Below are 21119 nucleotides of genomic sequence, written 5' to 3'. Positions count from 1 at the left end.
AGATTATCCTTTTGAATAGTACAGAGTAACTGTTAAAAACTGGCAAATAGTTCATAGAAATGGAACACTCAAACTCCAAACTTCTGTGATTTTCCTTGTATTGAACATGTGGTTTTCTCTTTAAATCCTTTTGTTGAGGATGAGTGCACAGTAATTGGACCTAAAAATGCATCCAAATTATAGCATCTTTATCAGAATTAGCTGACAACATAATTATGATTATATTTCAGGGTATAAGATACATTTTTCCATATTAGTCCCTATAAAAAATGAAAAGAGCTCCTTTGTTGTTATTTTGGTAGAATAAGGATTCTTAATATTTGGGGAGGCGGCCCGATCTGACACTTTGTTTGTCTATTCTGGAATTTTGCTGTTCACACCCTGCTTTATGGGCATCTCCAGAGAGTGCCCGGTTTCCCTCCTGGTCGGCCGTCTGGGGGACAGTCACAGATGATGTTCAAGGGGGGACACTGTGTATTCTGTCAGGACTTCTAGAACCAGCTGCCCTTAAACATACCAGATTGCATCGGGGGACTGGCTGGCTCAGTTGTGGGAGCGCTGTGTCCCTTGGTCTCAGGTTTGTAAGTTTGAGCCCCATTGGGTGTAGAGATTACTTAAAAATAAAATCTGGGGAAAAAAAAAAAAAAACATAGAAAGCCAAGATTGCATGGCAGGTAGCAAAACAGAGCCCACCCACCCACTGGCCTAGCTCAGGGGGAGTAGTTGTGTGGTCCTGTTGGCAGTTATGTGGCTGTGTCCCTTACCAGTGCTGACCTGGGAAGGGCCACGTGGTACCACGGAGACCGGGGGCCTGGGTCCGGCAGGTCTGCATTCCACCTTGACTTTGTGCTTCCCTGACTTCGGGGCTGGGGGGAGGCCAGCCTCTCCGCCTCCTGGGTCCCGCAGGCTCACGGCCGCCCCCACCCTCAGTGAAGTGATGGTCCTCCTGGGTTACACATGTCCTTATCTCTCTGCCTGCCCCTGGGAGCCCCGGGTCTAGTCTTCATCTGCCTACTGAACAAGCTACGGGCATGGGAAGCACGTGGCCAAGGCCAGGTGCCACCCCGGCCTTCAGGGGGTGTGGAATAGCCAGGTAGCAGCTGCCAGACTTACAGTGGCCTCCCATGCTTTGTCCTGCCTAGATGCAGACGTCATCTCATTGATTTGGTCTCCAGACAGGGACTGGTGTGCATGTCCCTGAGCCTCACACTTACGCTGTGGTCACTGGAAGTTCTGCTCTGTTCAATGTCACTGGATTCCCTTTCTCCCAAGAGCATCACAGAACTCAGTACCGCGTAGTCTGTCAGGAAGTAGCTTTGTAGCCACATTCGATGTGGCTGGGGTGTGCTTTGTCCCTGTCACCAAGTAGCCAGGGCTGCACGCCCGAGCTGTGGCTATGACGCGGGGCCTCTGGGTGGCCCACCTGTGGCCACTGCCCGGTACGCGTTGGAATGAGCACAAAGGAAACTGATGGCTGATGCGGGGGCTGTGTTCTTGGCGAGGGTTGTCACTCAGACGCTGTGGGCCACCAACCTGAAGGAGTGACGCGCCAGTGTGTAGCCACACTCAGCTCCTGTCGGAAGCAGGTGGCCGAGAGTCTGCTCCCTGCTCCCTGCCCACCGTGACTCGGGCGAGCCGCTCTCCTCTCTCAGGCTCTGTTTCCTTGCCCGTGGAAGGGGCTTTACAAACCCTGTTTTGCCTAAATCGTAGAGTCCTTGTAGGGTCAGCAGGAAGCACATCGAAAACAACATGGCCTTGTATAAAGACAAGAATTGTTTCTGTAATCTCTTCGTGTTTGAACGGGAAGCCTTTCGGGTTCCTTAGGAATAAAGCATTTCTTGGAGAAAAATAAAATATCGATCGGCAGTATTCATGAGAGATTTTCATTGATGAAGCAATGTTCTGCTTTGTTAAATTTCTGTTTCCAGTGTTGTTTGGTAGGGAGGTACTCTGGTGGGTCGTTACTCCGCCTGCCTGTCCGCCGAGGAGGCCTTCCTTTGGGTCCGGAGGGAGACCTGGCCCTGCGGCCTCAGTGCCTCGTAGGGCTCTGTCCTCACTGGGGCAGCGACAGGCCGGCCCACTGCCTTTCTCTGTAGTCGGAGAGTTTTGCAGCAAAGAGGAAGAGAAAAATGGGTTGGGGGAGAGGAGGGGAGTGGAGATCAAGAAAGATTTTTGTTTTAAGACAGGAAAGATAAGCATGCAGCAAGTGGCAGAGGGGAAGAATTGGTGGTCTGGAGAGAGACGCAGAAGTTTCTGGAACACTGTCACTGGGTGGGAGGGGTTGGGGTTCTGTGCACGCAGGCCCCACGTATCCAGTGGCCTTCCAGGGTGGGCTGTGGGTTCGGTCTTCCCAGGTGTAGGCACGAGGGTTGTTTGTCTTTTGAGAATTTTAAAGCAGTAGCGACATTTAAATGTTGGCCTGCTTTTTTGCTTTTTCATGTCCCTGAGCCACTGATACTAAACAGTATCAGTGATAAAAATGTTGTGTGCGGACGCCCAGGTGGCTCAGTGGGTTAAGCCTCTGACTTCAGCTCAGGTCATGATCTCAGGGTCCTGGGATTGAGTCCTGCATTGGGTTCTCTGCTCATCAGAGAGCCTGCTTCCCCCTCTCTCTCTGCCTGCCTCTCTGTTAGGGTCCATGATCAAAGGAACGAGACTGATACAAAGCGAAGGTCAAGCAAAGCTTTAATTCTCACCAAGCATCAAGAATCAAACTGACCAGTCAGGGCTGTCTCTTACAAGAGGGTGACGACGATGACCCCGGCAAGTCCGCTCCCAACGTGGCTGCTCTAGACAAGGCCTCTCCGCAGATGAGGCCACTCCGGACGAGGCCACTCCCAGGATGAGGCTGCTGCTCGGTGGGGCCGCGCTCAAGAAGAGGCTGCTGTGGACGAGGCCACTCCAGGACGAGACCGCTGCTAATGAGGTCACTCCCCGGACAGGGCTGCTCCCATAAGAGGCCACTCTGGAGGAAGCCTCTTCCCCCACGATGCTGCTCCTGCAGGGCTGCTCACTGGGGAGGCCTCTTCTCAGATGAAGCCGCTCCCCAGAATGACGCAGCTCCGGCGAGGCTGCGGCTGGGGGTGGCGAGGTCCTTCGCGGCGAGGTTGCTGGCGTCGAGGCAGTTCCAGGAGGCGCCGCTGCCGAGGGCCGCGGTGTGTGGGCGGGGCCGCTGGCGTCTCGGGGCCACTGGTGGCGGCGCCGCTGGCGTCGGGGCCCCTGGCGTCGCTTATAGCTCTTAGAAGAGCTGTTACAGCTCTTCTTCTGCTCCCCCGACTCTCCTCCTTCTGCTCCCCCGACTCTCCTCCTTCTGCTCCTTCCTTCTCCTTCCTCTGACAGCTCTCCTCCTTCCTCCATCTGACAGCCTCGCGGACCAACCTTTATGGGGGTGGTTGAGCCCCGCCCCTACGCAGGCGGCCAATCGAATCTCAGTTCACCCCAGTGGATATACGCGCACCCCACCGATTGGCCGTTGGCACCCGGCCTGTCCCGCCCCTCCATCGGGGCCCACAGGCAGGTTCCTCCAGGAGAGGCAGGCCCTTACACGAACTACTTGTGATTTCTCTCTCCGTGTGCCAAATAAATAAAAAATATATTAGAAAAAATATATAATGCTTTAAAAAATAATGTTGCGCGGGCTGGGGTGGCCTGCCCCCTCAGACCCACGCCCCCCCAGCTCCCACAACACACACACCTCCCGTGGCACTGCAGGTGCGGACCCTCATAGCAACAGGCGCCAGGCGGGGCGGGTGGGGAAGGATGCGGGTGGGTGGGCAGGCGTGGGGGAGGAGGCCCGTGGGGGCTGCCGTGGCGTGGCTTCGTGGGCCGTAGGAAGCAAGGTCAGCAGCCCGCTGTGAGGCTGGGAGGTGGGAGTGCAGTGGTAAGAAGCATTTGTCCACCGTCCGCGGAGAGCAGATGGCACAGAGCTCCTCCGGGATTGCCGTGTGTCCGTCCGGCCTCCAGAGAGAGCAGGTGGCCCGGAGACCTTGTGTGACTGCCGGTGTGATTCCCCGTGAGGCTGCTGAGGGTTGGGGGGAAGCAGGGAGTGCGGGTGTAGATCCCCAGCTGTCCAGCATGCTGGTGAGGTGGGCGAGGGTACGCGGTAGGTGGAGAGCTGGACTGACTCAGGGCTGTGGTGTACGGTGTTCCCGCTGCCGAGCGGGCAGGTGAGCGGCCTCTCCTAGCGCATTCCGGCAGCCCCGGGGTATTAGTACCTCCTGAAGATCACTGCCCTTCCCAGCTTCTAGGGTCGGGGTTGGGAATGCAGTCTGGGTTTGTTGGGCTTCAAAGCCACTGTCCCTTCCATCATCCGGTTCTCCTCTGCGCTCTTAAAAAAGAGCTAGCTTTTAATTAGTTTTTTGATCCTGAATTTAATATTCCTCTATGTACCGACAATTATCTGAGACTCAAAAAGGAGCCTTTTCCCATTACGTCTTCCTGCCTAGTATAATGGGATGAAAGTAATGGGCTATTAGTAAATATTTGTGAATGGTGGTAATGCTTTCAAATAGGAATTAAGTGGCTTAAAAAAAATCAACAGATTCCCATTCTTCTTGTTTTTAGTCTGTGTGCTAGCCAGTGAAAGGTGTCTTGGCTCTTGAGAAATGCTGTTTTGATCAATTTTCCCTTGTACCTAATTTGAGAGAGCCTAGCTAGCGCACTTAATTGCTGTCAGTGAGGTTCATTCACTTGAAGGTTGGATTTTGGTTTTGCAGTTTCCTACTTTTTTTTTTTTTTGTTTTGTTTTCCTTTTACCTTGCCATGTCAATGCTGGAATTTGGGACCTTGGGTAGATTTGGGTAACGGGGGCAGGGAGGGCAGGGTTTGCCCATATTAGACCCTAGCCAGGAGGACTGAAGAATGAATTTTCTGGCGACTGGGGCCACCTGAAGTTAGAAGTGAGCTGCCTGGCCTGGAGATGTCCACAAGAGGGACAGTCTATTGGAAGCCGGCCACAGCTCAGAAGGGTAGCCTTCAGTATTTTTCTTCGGTGATTGGAAGCAGTCGTTGTTTTTGTTAGGTTGAAATAACATAGATTGCTTTTTTTTTTTTTCTTACAGAAAACACAGCCATCTTCATGTGCAAATGTTGTAACCTTTTCTCACCCAACCAGTCAGAGCTGCTGTCCCACGTTTCTGAGAAGCACACGGAAGAAGGGGTTAATGTCGATGAAATCATCATTCCCCTCAGACCTCTGAGTACCCCTGAGCCCACCAACCCCAGCAGAAGCGGAGATGGTAAGGGGCCTTGGGGTTCTGGGGGAGGGGGCCACGGCCACGGACGCGCCCGTTGGTGGCGATGGTGGTGATTTGCTCACATGTACTTTGACGCTAGGTTTGTGTTTGGTGGGCCCTGAAGCCCAGAGCGCTCCCGTTTCCCACGTTAGTCCTTGTCCGGCTCTAGGCCCGCTCAGATAGGAGCGTGTGTGTGAGCGCACCGCACCTGGCCCCTGCGGGAGCTTCTCCAGCGCCTGGCTGTAGAAGGAGGAGGGACCGCGTGAAGGAAGGAGGGAGTGCACGAGAGGAGGGGTAGCCTCCCACCGTGTACAGAGCCCGAGCTGGTCCTCAGATGAGTGTGGCTCTCACCCGGCTCTGGGACCTGTGCGCTGCGTTCTGGGAAGCACAGGACGTGACTTCTCTGAGCCTCCCCGTGCTTACCTGACAAATGAAGATGGATGTGACTGTCACAGGCGGGATGTGCCTGTGGCACCAGATGACGCCTGGCACGGAAGACAATAAAGGGGAGCTATTCTGACATGCGTGATGAATGTGTAAGGATACACAACCCGAGGCACAGCGTTCCTGAACGAGCGTGTAAACCTTTGATCCGCACAGACTCCTCTGGGTCCGCAGGCAGCGTGCGGAGTGAGATCCCTCTTGTCCGCAGCGTCCACATGTGTCCCGCTGGACGGCCCCTGGAGTGGCGGGTGGCTGGCCTCGAGGCGCCGTGGAGGCGTCGTAATGAGGTCCCCGCAGACCAAGAGAATACGGAGTAGAGGAGGCATAGCTGCACACGGCAGTTCAAAAAAGCCCCCACAAAACCGTTACTATATGGTGAGGGACCCCCGCCAGGCCCCTGCGCAGAAGGATGGTCTGTTCCATGGCAGGACTCCTCAGCCACACGGATGACCGAGTGCTCGTTCCTGGGCGGATTCAGACTGGCGCTTCCCAACAACCGCCTTATTGATCCTCTGTCCGACATCGTTAGTGAGGAGCGAGTCCAGACAGACAGTGTTTGGTTAATGAGTCCCTCTGGCCATTCCCAGGGAGTGTAGAGAAATACACCTGACCGAGGATTAAGTTGCTGGAGTTAGGCGAAGCTCTGCTGGTTACTGGGAATGGCGTGAGCTGAAGCCGAGGAAATCCAGCCCCGGTGAACCCGGCGGCGGCGAGTGAGGAGAAGCGGGCGTCGTCCTGTCTCCTCACCTGCAGCCAGCTACGCTGGGCCCGCAGCGCTTCAGCCCTGGCACGGGCCTTGGGGCCGGATCTGTCCTCTCCCCGCTTCAGGAAAGCAGGTCCGACGTGGGAAGTGCCACGTAATCACATCTCAACCGATGGTGCCCATTTGAGTGTCTTTGCTTTGGGGAAGAGGAGGGGGAGGAAGGTCAGTTTGGCGTTAAGAATCTACCAAGTAGGGACGCCTGGGTGGCTCAGTTGGTTGGAGGACTGCCTTCGGCTCAGGTCATGATTCTGGAGTTCTGGGATCGAGTCCCGCATCCGGCTCCCAGCTCCACGGGGAGTCTGCTTCTCCCTTTGACCTTCTCCTCGCTCATGCTCTCTCTCACTGTCTCTCTCTCAAATAAATAAATAAAATCTCTAAAAAAAAAAAAAAAAAAGAATCTACCAAGTAGCCTGATTAAAAACAGGCAGAAGAGCTGAACAGACATGTTCCCGAAGAAGGCATACGGATGACCAACAGGTGCATGAAAAGGTGCTCAGTGTCTCTAACCGTCAGAGATATGCAGGTCCAAACCGCAGGGAGTGCTCAGCTCGCGCCTGGTGGGAACAGCTGTCCTCAGGATGAGATAACCAGGGTTGGTGAGGATGTAGAGAAAAGGGACCCTTGTGCCCTGTTGGCGGGAATGCGAACTGGTGCGACCACTATGGAGAACAGGATGGAGGTTCCTCAAGAAAGTAAAGATAGAATTACCACGTGATCCAGCAATCTCACTTCTGGAAGTGTATCCAAAGGAAGTGAAATCAACATGGCGGAGAGAGATCTACACCGTGTTCATTGCAGATTCGTTTACAATAGATAACCTAAGTTGTTCGCAGATGAGTGGGTTCAGAAATGAATTGTGAAGGTTAAACCTGAATAGAAGTCATTAGAGAGAAACTAAGCTTCTGGAAGCCTCAAATTTTACAGACTCACAGAGAGAAAAAGGAGGACTTGGAGTTCTTAATGAAAGACTTTTGAAGAAATGTTCTCATATTAAGACTCTGCATTTAATTAAAGTCTTAAATACTTTTAAAAATTAAACTGTACAGGCAACTAATCTTCCCCTATGTGCACACCAAAAAAAGAGAAGAAATGAAGAAGTGGGGTGGTTCTCTCTCTCTCTCTCTCTCTCTCTCTTTCTCACACACACACAGGAATGTTATTCAGCCCTAACAAAGGAGGAAAGCCTGCCATTTGCAGCATGGATGAATCCGGAAGACATTATCCTAAGTGAAATAAGCTAGATGCAGAAAGACTAATACTGTATGATCTCACATATGTGTCGAATCTAAAATAGGTGAATTCACAGAACCAGAGAGTAGAACCGTGGTTGCCCGGGAGTTGGGCGAATGGGGAGATGATAGTCAAGAGGTACAGACTCTGAGCTGGGTAGGTTCCGGGGATCTAACGCGCAGTCTGGGGATTACAGTTCACAGTTGCTGACTGAGTAGATCATGAGTGTTCTCACCAAAAGAGAAAGATGGTTCTCCTGTCGATTGTAGTGAGCATTTCACAGTGTCTATGTACATTAAGCCATCTTGTTGTGCACCTTAATAAAACAAATCGTGTGACCTAAATATATGCAATTTTGGTTGGTTGATCATCCATTAGTAAAACTGGAAAAAAAAAAAAGAATCTGCCTAATGCCAGGGCCTCACAGTTCAGCCACCCCTCCCTCTGCCACTGAGTCTAGGGGTGAGTAAGGCCCATCTGTCCAGACCTCACTGGAGGACCCCTGATGACATCCACGTTCCCTGTGGCCACAGTCCTGGGAGTGGTTAAGACGCATTGGCTTTCCAAAGAGTGTGGCTTAACAGACAGTTGGAACCAGAGCTTTAGTCAGGAACTTTGAGTGTTGCCTCTGGGGTTGAGCTTCTATAAACTCAGAAGAACGGATAAAATCTCTTATGTAAAATTCATATGGCAGATAGAAGTCACGTGGATTAATGGGCTGACAACGTTGAGAAAGGTGGTTACAAAGCTTTAATTCTGTTCTTATTCAGCTTTGCTTATTAAGATTTTTCTTCCAACTAACATGAAATGTGAATGAGATAAAATAATTTGAATTTTTCATTTCATTTATAAATAATGAGCAAGTGATGAGAGCGCAGATAGATCTCCTCCTGGAATTCTGCGCATCAGTGGTTTCTGGGACGCCTATGCTGACTTCCGTCCTCGCCCTTGTTCCCGATGGTAGCGAGAGGTATGGCTGTCTGCTCAGGACACCACCCTGGGTCCCCTCTTCCTTGAGATCCATCCTCCTCTTCGTCTCCCCGACAACCAGCCCACCGGGCCCGTCCCCCGCCGAACCTGCCCTGCGGCCATGGTCCGTCCCTCAGTGGGGATGGCCATGTGTTCTCTCTCCCCTGCGTTTCAGGAATGCGCTGACTTACGTGGTTGGGTTTTCATACCCTGAACCACTCTTGCGTTCATGGGATACATTCCACTCAGTCATACTGCATAATCCTTTTTCATGTGCTCTTGGAGTTGGTCTGCTGGAATCTTGATGAAGAGATAAGGGTTTGTATTCAGAGATCTTATGGAGGGCCGTTTCTCTGATGTCTTTGGTTTTAGAATCAGAATAATAGTGGCCTCACAGAACGAGCCGGGAAGTGTCCCTGCCTCCTCTGTTTTTTGGAGGATTTTGGAAGTGTTGGTGTTAGTTCTTTTTTTTTTTTTCCCTTTTTAAAATGACTTCCCCTTCTCATGTAATTTCTTTTTCTTTTTTTAAAAGATTTTATTTATTTATTTGACAGACCAGAGATCACAAATAGGCAGAGAGAGAGGAAGGGAAGCAGGCTCCCCACTGAGCAGGGAGCCTGATGCGGGGCTCGATCCCAGGACCCTGGGATCATGACCTGAGCCAAAGGCAGAGGCTTAACCCACTGAGCCACCCAGGCGCCCCTAGTTCTTCTTAATGTATGATAGAATTCACTGGTGAAGCCTTTTAATTCTGGTCTTTGGGTGGGAAGTTTTTGGATTACTGATTCAGTTCTTTGCTTGCAACAGGTGTGTGACTATGTTCTGTTGCTTTTTGAATTTCTTTCAGTGGTATGTGTCCTCGGAAGTTTTCCATTTCATCAAAATTCTCTGCTTTGTTGGAAATGATTACTTGTTCACAGTATCCCTGAGAATTAAAAAAAAAAAAAAAAAAACAAAACAAACCTTTTTGTAAGATGAGTGGTAATGTTCCATTTTCCACTCTTGATTTTAGCTGTTTGAATCTTACCTCGTTTTCCTTGGTGAGTTTAGCTAAAAGTTTGTCAGTTTTTTTGATTTCTATCTTCTATTCTTCGTTTAATTTTTACTCTTTGTCCTTCTGCTTGGCGTGCGTTTGGTTTGCTTCTGTTTTCTCTGGTTTCTTGGGTTAGAGGAGTAGGCTACCGATGGGAGATCTTTCTGTGCCTCACACAGGCACTTACTTTTCAGCCTTGTGGACCTGTTCTCACTGCATCCCACCTGTGTTTGCATGTCGTGTTTCCTCTTGATCGTCTCAGCATTGTTTCCTGATTCAGTATCCTCTTTGACCTATTCATTATTTAGGAGCACCATTTAATTGCCATGTATCTTTGAGATATATAAATGTCTGTTCTTTTTATTTTTTTTTTAAGATTTATTTATTTATTTGACAGAGACAGTGAGAGAGGAACACAAGCTGGGGGAGTGGCAGAGGGAGAGACAGGCTTCCCATGGAGCAGGCAGCCCATGCGGGGGTTGATCCCAGGACCCTGGGATCATGACCTGAGCCAAGGGCAGACGTCTAATGACTGAGCCACCCAGCACCCCTGTTTTTTCTTTTTTAAAATTAAATTTTAATTGGAATACATGTTACAATAGTGGCAGGGTGTATAAGATAGTGATTTGATATTCTTATATATTATGAGATGATCGCCGCAATGGCTCTAGTCACCATTTGTCACTGAAGTTATTATAATATTATCGATTATCTTCCCTATGCTGTACTTTTTTTTTTTTTAAGGTTTTTAAAATTACTCATTAGAGAGCATGAGTGAGAGCAGGAGCAGTGGCGAGGGTCAGAGAGAGAGGGAGAGGCAGACTTCTCACTTAGCAGGGAGCCCCATGCGGGGCTCGATCCCAGAACCCAGGATCACAACCCAAGTGCAAGGCAGATGCTTAACCGACTGAGCCACCCAGGTGCCCCTTCTATGCTGTACTTTTCATCCCCATGACTTAGTTATTTTATAACTGGAAGTTTGCACCTCTTAATCCCCTTCATGTGTTTCACTCGTCCCCCGTCCCTCTCCCTCTGGCAACCACCTGTTTGTCCTCTGCTCTTGTGTTTTTTTTTTTTTTAGATTCTGTATATAAGTGAAATCATATAGTATTTATCATTCTCTTTCAGACTTATTTTACTTAGCATAATACTCCCTGGGTTTATCTGTGTTGTCGCAAATGGCAAGATTTCATTATTTTTTATGGCTCAGAAACATTCCGGGGTGTGTGTGTGTGTGTGTGTGTGTTTACACAGACATAACACAACTTTTTTTCCCACTCATCTGTCAGTAGACACTTAGGCTGCTTCCCTATCTTGGCTATTTTAAATAATGCTGCAGGGGACGAAGATGTGTGTGTATTTTTTCAAATTAGTGTTTTCATTTTCTTCAATACCTAGAAGTAGAGTTTCTGGATGGTAGGGCAGTTCTGTTTTTAATTTTTTGAGGAGCCTCCACACTGTTTTCCAGAGTGCACCAGTTTGCATTCTTGCCGACAGCACACGAGGGCTCCCGTTCCTCCACATCCTCTCCAACACTTGTTATTTCCTGCCTTTTTGATAATAGCCCTTCTGACAGGTGTGAGGTGGTATCTCACTGCAGTTTTGGTTTGCATTTCCCTGACGATGAGTGATGTTGAGCATCTTTTCATGTGTCTCTCGGCCATCTGCATGTGTTCTTTGGAAAAATGTCTGTTCAGTTCCTCTGCCCATTTCTTAATTGGGTTTTTGTTTTGTTTTGTTTTGTTTTGGTCATTCACCTGTATGAGTTATTTATTTCTAATTTCAGCCCACATCGTTTGTATGTATTTGAGCCCTTACACATTTATTAAAACTTGATATATGGACTGACATGGTTTATCTTAGAGACTGTTCCCTGTGCGGTTGAGAAGAATTTATAGTCTGCTACTGATGGTGGCACATTCGCATAGATAAGTGTTAGGTTTTGCTGGTCTGTAGTGCTGTCCGTGTCTTCCGTTTCCTTACTGAAGCCCAGATTTTTATAACTGAGGAATATGTGGCTCAGAGACTGGAGGTCTTACAACCACCCGCTCACGGTGACCCAGTTCGTAGGTAGAGTGGGGTTTGGCCCAGCTGCTCTGGCGGCTTTTGCCTGCTCTTGTCCTGCTCTGTGTATCATCAGATTCTTACTACGAAGCTACCTTAAAAATTATTTTCCTTTATTAACTAATTTACTTTTGACTTAAATTTTTCTTGAACACATTTCTTCTCTTTTTTTGGTGTGCACATACGGGAAGATTAGTTGCCTGTACAGTTTAATTTTTAAAAGTATTTAAGACTTTAATTAAATGCAGAGTCTTAATATGAGAACATTTCTTCAAAAGTCTTTCATTAAGAACTCCAAGTCCTCCTTTTTCTCTCTGTGAGTCTGTAAAATTCGAGGCTTCCAGAAGCTTAGTTTCTCTCTAATGACTTCTATTCAGGTTTAACCTTCACAATTCATTTTAAGTTGAGAGATACTTGAAATGGTTTAATTAAACCTTTAACTGAGTAGTAATTGATTTATTATTTTGGTCTCCCTTTGTAACAGGAAGGTTCCTAAATCCTTTGGTTTATTTTATAGCCTTTTAATCTTTTTTGCTCATGTAGGAAGTGGTCTGCCTAAGAACCTTTCATTTTCTCCTCTCTTCCCCATCAGATCTCTGGCTGCGGTCCAAGGAAAAATTGCCTTACAGAGAGAATGTGCGTGTGTGTGGTTGTGTCTGAGAATGTATGTGGGTGTGTATTTGGGTGTGAGTGGCGGGGGGAGCGTGCGTGCACACGTTCGTTCATCCCGATGGCGGCTGGGACAGGGGGACCCGCTGGGACCCGCTGGGGCTTGAACTCACGGGGGTCCCTGGAGAGTCTCTTCTGGGCTCTGTGATCTCCCGCTTCCAGACCTCCCAGTGGAGCTCTTCTCCTTTTATCTCTGCCTTCCCTCACACCCCGTTTCTTCATTCAGACATCACGCACCTGTCAGATGCTTGGGCGCTCTGCTCGGTGCTGAGAGTGCGGGGCGCACGGGGCGCTCAGCCCGCCTCCAGGCTAGGGGGTCGCAGGCAGGCAAAGAGGCAGTTGTGCAGGGCAGCAGGGAAAGGACTTCTCTGGGATTAAGGACGGGATGCCAGAGAGGGGGTCACAGAGTCTAGTCTGAGGGTAGAAGCTGACGTCCAAGTTTAAATCTCTGTGTTGTCCCTCCTGGACTGCTCCCACGAATAGGGTCATTCTGAGTGTACACAGGCATTGCCGTGCTCTGTTCCAGAAACCACTGAAGCCTGAGCCCGCTAACCTCCTCGGGTGGCAGTGTGGGGGTAGTTAAAGAGCACCCATCCCGGACTCCGGTGGACCAGGTCCCAGTCCTGGGGCTGTCACCTCATTGCCTCGGCTGGGACTGACACACACTTGGCTTTCGTGGGGGTTACAAAGAGGCGCTCCACTCTGGGCCGGGGAGGTAATAGCCGGCTTGCTCTCTGGGTGAACAAGCAGAAAACGTGGTCAGGGCGGATGCAGCCGGGGCCCCAGTGCCCAGCTTGGCTTGTGGAGCATGGCCTGGGTACAGGACCCCCCACCCCATCCCCATGGCGCCTCACGCAGGGCTCTGCCTGCACCGCACCTGTGGAGGCCCTGCTTCTGTCCTCTGTCAGCAGGACAGAGATGCTTGCCTTTATTTTTTTGGAAAAGGTTACGTGATAAATGCATGTTAATACACGGTGCCTTCCTGTGTGGTTCACACGGTGCCTTAGTACGTGGTAAGCGCACGCTGCCCTTCAGAGCCCCTAGTGCCCGTTTCCTCGAAGTGGTCTGGTTCAGGAGTCGGATTGCACTGAGGCTTGTCGCTGGGGCCGCGGTGGTCCCTTTCCTGCGGAGTGTAGCGGAGGGTCCCGCAGTACTACTCTGCGCTCTGACGTGAGCTGATGTCAGAGTGAAGCGAGCGGTGGGCTCAAAGCCGAGCTGTGCCACTTACCTTTTCTGTGTCTCGGGTCACTTGGTGAGTCTTGTCGCCTCAGCGTCGCCTTCCGTGCAGGGGCTGCTGCGGTGCTTCCGCAGGGACTGGGCGGGAGGAGCCCGGCAAGCGCGTGGCAGTTGCCTGCGCGGGGCGCACCGTCCGCTTCCTCCCGGCTGCTGCTGGCGGGACGCGGCCGCGCCGTCTAGGGGGACTCCGCGGGGAGCCGGCGCGGGCGCCTCCGGCCTGCTGGGGGCCCCGTGTCCCAGGGCCGGCTGCGGTCTGTCCCGTGGAGAGGTGCTGCGTCCCCCATAGACCTCCAAGGCGCTCTCCCTCGTTTCTGGTAATGAACTCCTCGTCTCCGCGGGGCTTCCGGGGCTCGGTGCGAGCAGATGTCGGGGAGGCGGACGCTCGGGCCCAGCCGTGTTCGAGTCGCCTCCGTTCTCGAGCTGGAGAGACTGGATTGGGCTGCGGAGCGAGGGCTTTCTCCCTGGCCTCCAGCCTGGTGAAATGTGGCTGCGCCTGACTCGGCGCCGGCTTTCTGGGTGTGGGAGCGGCGTCGGGAGGAAGAAATCGAGGGACGAGGGTCGCGCAAGAGCAGGTGTGCGTTCTGCCGCATGGTCCGGCGGCCGTCGGGGCAGCAGGTGACGGTTGCTTCAGGGAAGTGGTCCAAGGGAGAGTTTTAATGAGTGTGGCCGTAGTAACACGAGCTTGCCATTTAGTGATCCCCTTCCAAGTACTATGCTCAGCATTTTAATGGATGGCTTTTATTTATAGGGGACTATAAAACAGAGACAGTTTTGTGTTTATTTTTCATACTAGAGGCGCTGCTTGGGGGGAATTTAACGCGGGGCGGCCTGGCTCGCAGCTGGTGTTCTCTGCAGTGCAGCACAGGCTCTTTCCACCGGTCCAGAGCCGACCCAGGGGCCACCTCACCCAGCGGAAAGAGCCTGGCGGGGAGAGGGAACCCGGATCCTGGTTCTGGGAGCTTAGCAGCAGCTTCTGGAAAATGTGCCAAGCCCCTTGGACCTCCAGGTCCCTTATTTCTTTTCTTATTGAGGAAATTACATTTGCTGCATCCATCTCTGAAGGTTTTTATGGGGATAAAATGAGATAAGAACTGGGAACGGGCCTTGCATACTCGAGTGATGTATAAATAAAGGGCTTACGTTATTAGATTTTTAGCTACGTGGAGCTGTTTTTTCGTGGTGCTCATGTCGTCTTTTGATTGAATTAAACCTTTGGCTGATTGTACCTGTCCTTTGCCAGTTTTGGCCTTGGAACTGTAGGGACGGTTCTCGGACTGTGAGGAAGTTGTCCCCACACTGTGGTGTCGGGGCAGGGTTGAAAGATGTGGTGGCTTCCATCTGTCTTCCTTCTGGAATCTCTGGATGCAGGAAATGGCTTCTTTTCTTGCCATCAAACAATGTGTATTTACTAATTCAGTGTCCCCTTCATCTCCAGCTCTGTCTGTGATCCTTGGGCTCTAGGAATTCAACCTCAGGATGTGTAATGGGTGGGAAGAGAGGGAAACACGCAGGCTGGAGGCTGTGTCAGTGGCGTGCACAGCACGTGTACCTCACGCTGTCAGCACGAGACCAGCTGGGACGACCTCGTGGAGGAGGACGTGAGGGTTTGAATTGGGGCCTGGGGTCTGACTGGGGTGCAGGAGGTGGGCCCAGACAGGGGAGCAGTGCAGGTACATAAAAAGACTGGGATTATCTCTGCAAATTCAGGGAGGTCTGGAACATTGCCGAGCACTTGAGAGAGAGCACAGCTGTGTATGGTGTGTGTGTGTTGAACCATGTGAGGAAGGACCGAGAACACCAGGTCTGAGTGTTGTGAACAATGGAACGTTCTAGAGCGAGGTAGTGAGACAGGAGGAGGACGGGAGCAGGAGGCTGTGGTCCGGGCATGTGTAGGGATCTAGGGAGTTTAGTGGGCAGATGTCTTTTGGACAAATCAGAGGTCCTGGACAGACCGAATTAAGGACTGCACTCAGGAGGAAGGGGAACGAAGGGCCAGCCCGTCCCAGGGTTTTGGTTGAGAGGTTGCAAGGTTTCCCTTGACCAGTTGCAGAGTTCTCAGCAGTTCTGTAAAATGTTTGTAGTTGACAGCAGCAACTCGTTTTCTCTGCTTTTAAATTATTCCAAGTTCATCTATGAATATTTCATTTTTTGCTAACTAATTGGTCTTGAGCATCTGCATTATGGATGTAGCAAGATGTAAGATTAGTTTTGTCACCGTCGTGTTAGAGGATTTCCAAATCTCTCAGGGCTGATTTTGTGTTTCTTCCTTGACAGCCACACTGCGCACAGCCCGCTGGTTTAATGCACCGGGCTCTGCCTGCAGGAGTCCCCTGTCTGCGAAGAATGACCCAGACTGTGGCAGTCTCACACCCTGTGGCACCATGGTCGTGGTCACGTGCTCTGGCTCGTCTCTGAGGAGAGAACGCCGGGTGTCCTGCCACAGTGTGTGGGCTGGACCCTAGGTTAGGGGCACAGTTGCTCGCAAGACTGCTGACCCCAGCCACAAATTTGGGAGTCCCCGGGGCCACCCTCTCTCTGACCAGCTAGCTGCAAATTCGGGGACCCCAAGGACTCCCTCTGGTTCCTTAATTTGCTAGAATGATTCACAGAACTCAAGAAAAGTACTATACTTGTGATTACCATTTTATGCAAAAAGCGTAGAGGTCAAAACCATCCAAAGGGAGAGATGCATGGGCCAAGTCTGGGATTGGGAGGGCTCTAGACGTGGAGCTTTTGGCCTTCCTTCTCCCCCTGTGCAGTCCTGGATGTTCTTGCTTCTTCCTGTTGTATTATGTGACGGGACTCAGGTATTCCCAGCCAGGGATGCTCACCCCAGCCTTCAGTGTCCGGCTTGATGACACACGGCCACGTGGCTGGCCTTCAGTCCCTCCTCCCGTAGGTTCTGATGAACACCTCTGTTCTCCAGAGGTCAGAACGGCTCTGACTGGTCGCAGGCCCTGTCATAAATCATGTTGTTAGACTGTCGGTGGCCCCAGACCCCAGGCAAACAGGCAGTCCTATCAGGCAGGACCTTCTGCTAGCCTAGAGGTCACCCCAGTAGCTGAAGGCAGAGGCCACTGCTCTGGGTACGGTTCCTTCTTCACCACCCAGCTGCACCCGCAGGCCTGTCTGAGGAGGAAGGCCAGTCTGCACGGCAGGGTGCAGAGGCCTTCGTGGTGGGTGGGCCCGGGCCCAGACTTCCATAACCATCACGCGGCTCAGCCGACGTGACACGCGGTAGGTGTTTGGGAGCCTTTTCGCTAATTCTGCCCCTCATTGCTGCTTCGGCAACTTGCGCAAGCACATGCCACGGGGAAGAGTAGCAGGGAGGGACGTTTCAGTGACTGTGAGGTCAGCGGTTTGTCCTTCCTCCGTATGTCCCTCTCCTTCCCCATCTGCCCTGGCCTCCCGTAGCTGTCGGCTGGGCCTTGTGTCTATGCAGCTGTTCCCCCCGCCCCGTAAAATCCAGTGTGGGCCGCGGGATCCGAGCGTCTCGTGCCCTTGTTTGTCATGTCTGCTCTCTTCTGCCTTCCTGTTAAGTACTTTCCCCTCCTTTGCTCCCCCACCCCGTCCCCAGGACGCCCCTCAATAGAGCGGGAAGGAAGTCACCATCCGCTGTGCTGGCTGCCCTGGCCAAGGAGGGTTCTGGTTTGTCTCTCTTGGTCATTGTTGACCACCCTTTGGCCCTGCAGCTCTGCAGAAGCTCTGCCCCTACAAGCCCCCCCTCCAACCCTTTCCCCGATTGTAGTGCATGATCTCCCTGAGTTCTGGGGACCCCACGTCAGAGCAGGCTCCTTTGTCCAGAGCTCATGTGGTCATCATTCTGGCGTGGCCCTTTTCCCAGGATGGTGCTGGAGCCCTATACCCCATCCTCTCCTCCGCTGCTCAGATTGGGAGGACTGCCACTGCGCCCTACCTCAGCGCGTAGGCCCGTAACGCTGGGGTGTCAGCTAGATGGTGTCTCGGGGCACCTGTCAGGTCACATCGTCTGAGACCACGCCTCTCCACCTTCACACACCCAACAGCACGGTGCTCCCTGACCCTGCTTACCCATCGGAATTCCCACCTTCATTCTGGAGCTGAGTGCCTTAAAATTGAGTGCTAATTGAGAAGAAATACAAGTTGAAAAACAATTTGAAACTTGCTCTGATGCAGCTCCGAGCTTGCTGTCGAACTCCCTAGGCCACCAGGAAACGCGAAAAATACTGCTGTGCCCTTAGTCCTGTGGTTGGTAGACTTTAGGTTGTGATTATTTTTTCTCTGTTTTATCAGAACAGGTTGGCTGTGGTAATTATGGTGCTTTGAAATAATCCGAGTAGTTGTGGAGCTCATTAAGACCACGAGAAGCTAACAGCCTCGGCGAATCCTTTGCGAGGAAGTCCTTCAGCACTTTCTGAGGACGGGTGTAGATGGGTGTAGGTGGGGTCAGCGGCTCACGAGGGGTGTGATCCATGAACCGGGGGGCTGCTGATCACAGGTCAGAGCCATCCCCACTTTATGAGAGATGTGCCCAGGTTCTCATCAAAAGGTATGTCTAAATCAGGATAGGAGGACGTTGATGACACAGTAGCCAGAGCAGCACTCACAGTGCTGTTTGTAGCTGTTCATTTCCGCAGCTGCTTCAGACTTTGTTTTCCACAAAACATGAAACTGAGCACATTTGCACATTTGGAAGTGGGTGTGTGCCTTGCACCGTTGCTGCGTGTGACTACACTGTGCCCTCTTGTTTCCTCGGCAGAGTTTTCGGTCATGAAGAGGAAGAGAGGCAGGCCCAAGGGCTCCACGAAGAAGCCCAGCACAGAGGAGGAGCTGGCCGAGAGCACCGTGGGCCCGAGAGGGGACAGCCCGCCGGCCCCCGAGGAGGGCAGCGGCCCGGCCCCCGGCAGCCTGGAGTGCAGCAAGTGCTGTCGAAAGTTCTCCAACCCGCGCCAGCTGAGGAAGCACATCTGCATCATTGTGCTGAATTTGGACGAGGAGGATGGAGAAGCAGGTATGATACCCGAGGGCTGAGCGCGGCCGTGTCCTAGGGAGACTCACACGTCCCGACGGCTTCATGGGGACAGTAACCCGCGGGGTGGCGCGTTTCTGTAGGAGGCTCCCCTGGCTGGCACAGTTCCTCTTTGGGCTATACGTCCTCTGTGGATTGAGGGTGTTGTGTGAGAGGTGGTGCCCACGGAGTGTGCGTCGGTGGGTTCTGCCGTTTGCAGAGAGGGTGAGGCGTGGCGTGTCCTGCGGTGCACTTCCGTTCTGGGTGGGACGGCAGGGTTGTCCAGTGCAGACTGAGCAGGGAGTAAACCCTCGGCGACGGGGAGTCGGGAGGGAACCTGCCGTCGCGGTCTGGGGGCACTGGGATTAGCGGAGGGAGGATGTCTCAGCTGATGGACGGGGCTGCGTGAGCGTGAGTGCGGACGTTAGGATGCTCAGGGCCTCCGTGAGGGACCTTAAGGAGCCAACGGAAGCCGAGGGCTAGGTTGAGGCGGGCATTCTGGAAGCAAATAGAGTGTTGGGCTTCCTCCACACGTGTTCTTGGCTGGACTTCAGCTCTGCAGCCGCTTCTCAATGAGGCTGAAGGGAGTGCGAAGGAATGACGTCACCGTGGCAGAGCCTGTCTCGTGGGCGACCTTCTGGGGCAGTGAAGAAGCACCACTGTCCTGGAGGGGAGGGCCTGTCCTGTGGGCTCTGCTGTCGTCTGGCGTTTGTGCTGTTTGTGGAGGGTTCAGACGGCCTGGAAGTTAAGGAAGTTCTTGCCGTGCTTTGTGCCGGACTCAGGACGTCACGTGGGAGACCGTTCTGGCTGAAACTCGGGCTTTGGGATGTGGCTTCCTGCATATGAGTCCCAGCTGCTCCAGCCCTTAGCAGATTCCTTCTGCCTCCGATGCCTCATCTGTAAAATGGGAGTAAAACCCAGCACTCTCTCCTATGGTTGCTTTGAGGGTTAAATAGGGCAGGACTGACAAAGTGCTCTGAACAGCACCTCCACATGAAACGTGCTCAGCAGTGTTAGCTGTCACTTTGTTCACAGCAGCGTGGAAACAGCACTGTGCTCCTCCTGTCGGTTTTATAGACAAGGGTAGGTAGACCCCCGGAAGGCAGGTCGTTAGTCCAGAGTCCTTCAGTTAGCAGGGGGACCGAGCCTTTGAACCTCCATTCTCAAGTCCTTTACTATAAATACCTCCAGCGGCGAAGCAAGACCATTGGGTGCAAAGTCCTCGCACAGATCGGGGAAGTAATTGAGTAACTCATCACCTGATCCTTAGTGGACATCCAGGCTGGTGGCCAGGACTCATTGCCAACACCCGTGCAGACTGAGGAAAATATGAAATGTTGTTCTTTCCTTTGAGGAACTGCTCTCAAGGTGACTGTGTGAACCCTTTCTTGGTTGCATGGACTAATGCACAGAACGGACGAGCATTCAGGCGAGAGAAGTCAGCGGGAAGGCCGCTGACCCACGGCAGGGCACGAGTCGTCGCCGTGTGAGACGTGTAGGCAGGCAGTGCCGTGGTCTCCGAGCCTGATGCCCTTTGGCAAATAAAGAGACTTTAGAGCAGAGATGGTTGAGGGAGGAAGGGTGAGGATGTACCCCCTGCCCCTAAAGGGCTAATTTCTGGTGGCTTTGTCAGCACTGGCTCTGCATCATGGAGTTGCCCCCATGCCAGGCACACCCCCTGCTCTCTTTTCCTCACACAGATAGTTAACAGTGGTGGCGTTTTTTTGTTTATTAAGTTTTTTACTTTAATCCCAGTACAGTTAACAGTGATCCTAGTTATAGGCGCGGAATATAGAGATTCGGCAAGTCCATATGTCACCCGGTGCTCATCACAAGTGCCCCTGCCGAGGACGTCCCCATCCCCTCGCCCCCCCTCCCCGCCCCCCCCCTCCCCTCCCCCCACCTCCCCTCCCCCCACCTCCCCTCCCCCCACCTCCCCTCCCCAATCACTGTGATCTTTAGAGTTAAGGGTCTGCATCTTCATTTGTTTTTTTTTCTCCTTTGTATTGTTTCTTAAATTCCACGTATGAAAAACCATGTGGGGTTCTTCTTTCTCTGACTTCTCTCACTTAGCGTCGTACTCTGGCTCCATCCGCGGCATTGCAAATGGCGAGAGTTCGCTCATTCTGATGGCGGACACTCCGTTGTATGTATAGACCACACCTGCTTATCCATCCGTCTGTCGGTGGATGATTGGGTTGATTCTGTAGTTTGGCTATTGTAAGTAATGCTGCTATAAGCAAAGGGACCGTGTGTATCCCTTTGAATTAGTGGTATTTTTGGGGGCAAACACGCAGCAGTGTGATTACTGATTGTAAGGTAGCTCTCTTTTTAACTTTTTGGGGAACCTCTATGTTGTTTGCCAGGGTGGCTGCACCAGCTTGCCTTCCCCGTGGTGGTTGCATTTTCATCAGGGCTTCAGCTCTAGCCTTCCGAGCAGCTCCATGGGTACCTCCTCGGGTCAGAGAATCTGACTCTCCGCTCATTCAG

General features: G+C 52.0%; 1 protein-coding gene across 2 annotated transcripts in view; it reads left to right on the top strand.

The window, feature by feature from the left end:
• Nucleotides 1–21119, top strand: part of ZFAT (zinc finger and AT-hook domain containing) — a 183875-nt gene that overhangs the window by 25966 nt on the left and 136790 nt on the right. The window contains exons 1-3 of one of the 2 annotated variants that reach the window (XM_032316055.1): nt 3805–3839; nt 5061–5237; nt 18381–18632. In XM_032316055.1, the coding sequence (XP_032171946.1) occupies nt 5078–5237; nt 18381–18632 (412 nt within the window). In that variant the 5' untranslated portion in view covers nt 3805–3839; nt 5061–5077. Of the gene's footprint in view, nt 1–3804; nt 3840–5060; nt 5238–18380; nt 18633–21119 lie in introns of those variants that run through there. The other variant, XM_032316054.1, reaches the window with a different exon arrangement.

The sequence above is a fragment of the Mustela erminea genome, chromosome 16 (assembly GCF_009829155.1).
Source record: "Mustela erminea isolate mMusErm1 chromosome 16, mMusErm1.Pri, whole genome shotgun sequence".
NCBI classification, from domain to species: Eukaryota; Metazoa; Chordata; class Mammalia; order Carnivora; family Mustelidae; genus Mustela; species Mustela erminea.
Note: the sequence above shows the minus strand (reverse complement) of the source record. Positions and strands in the feature narration are given on the sequence as shown.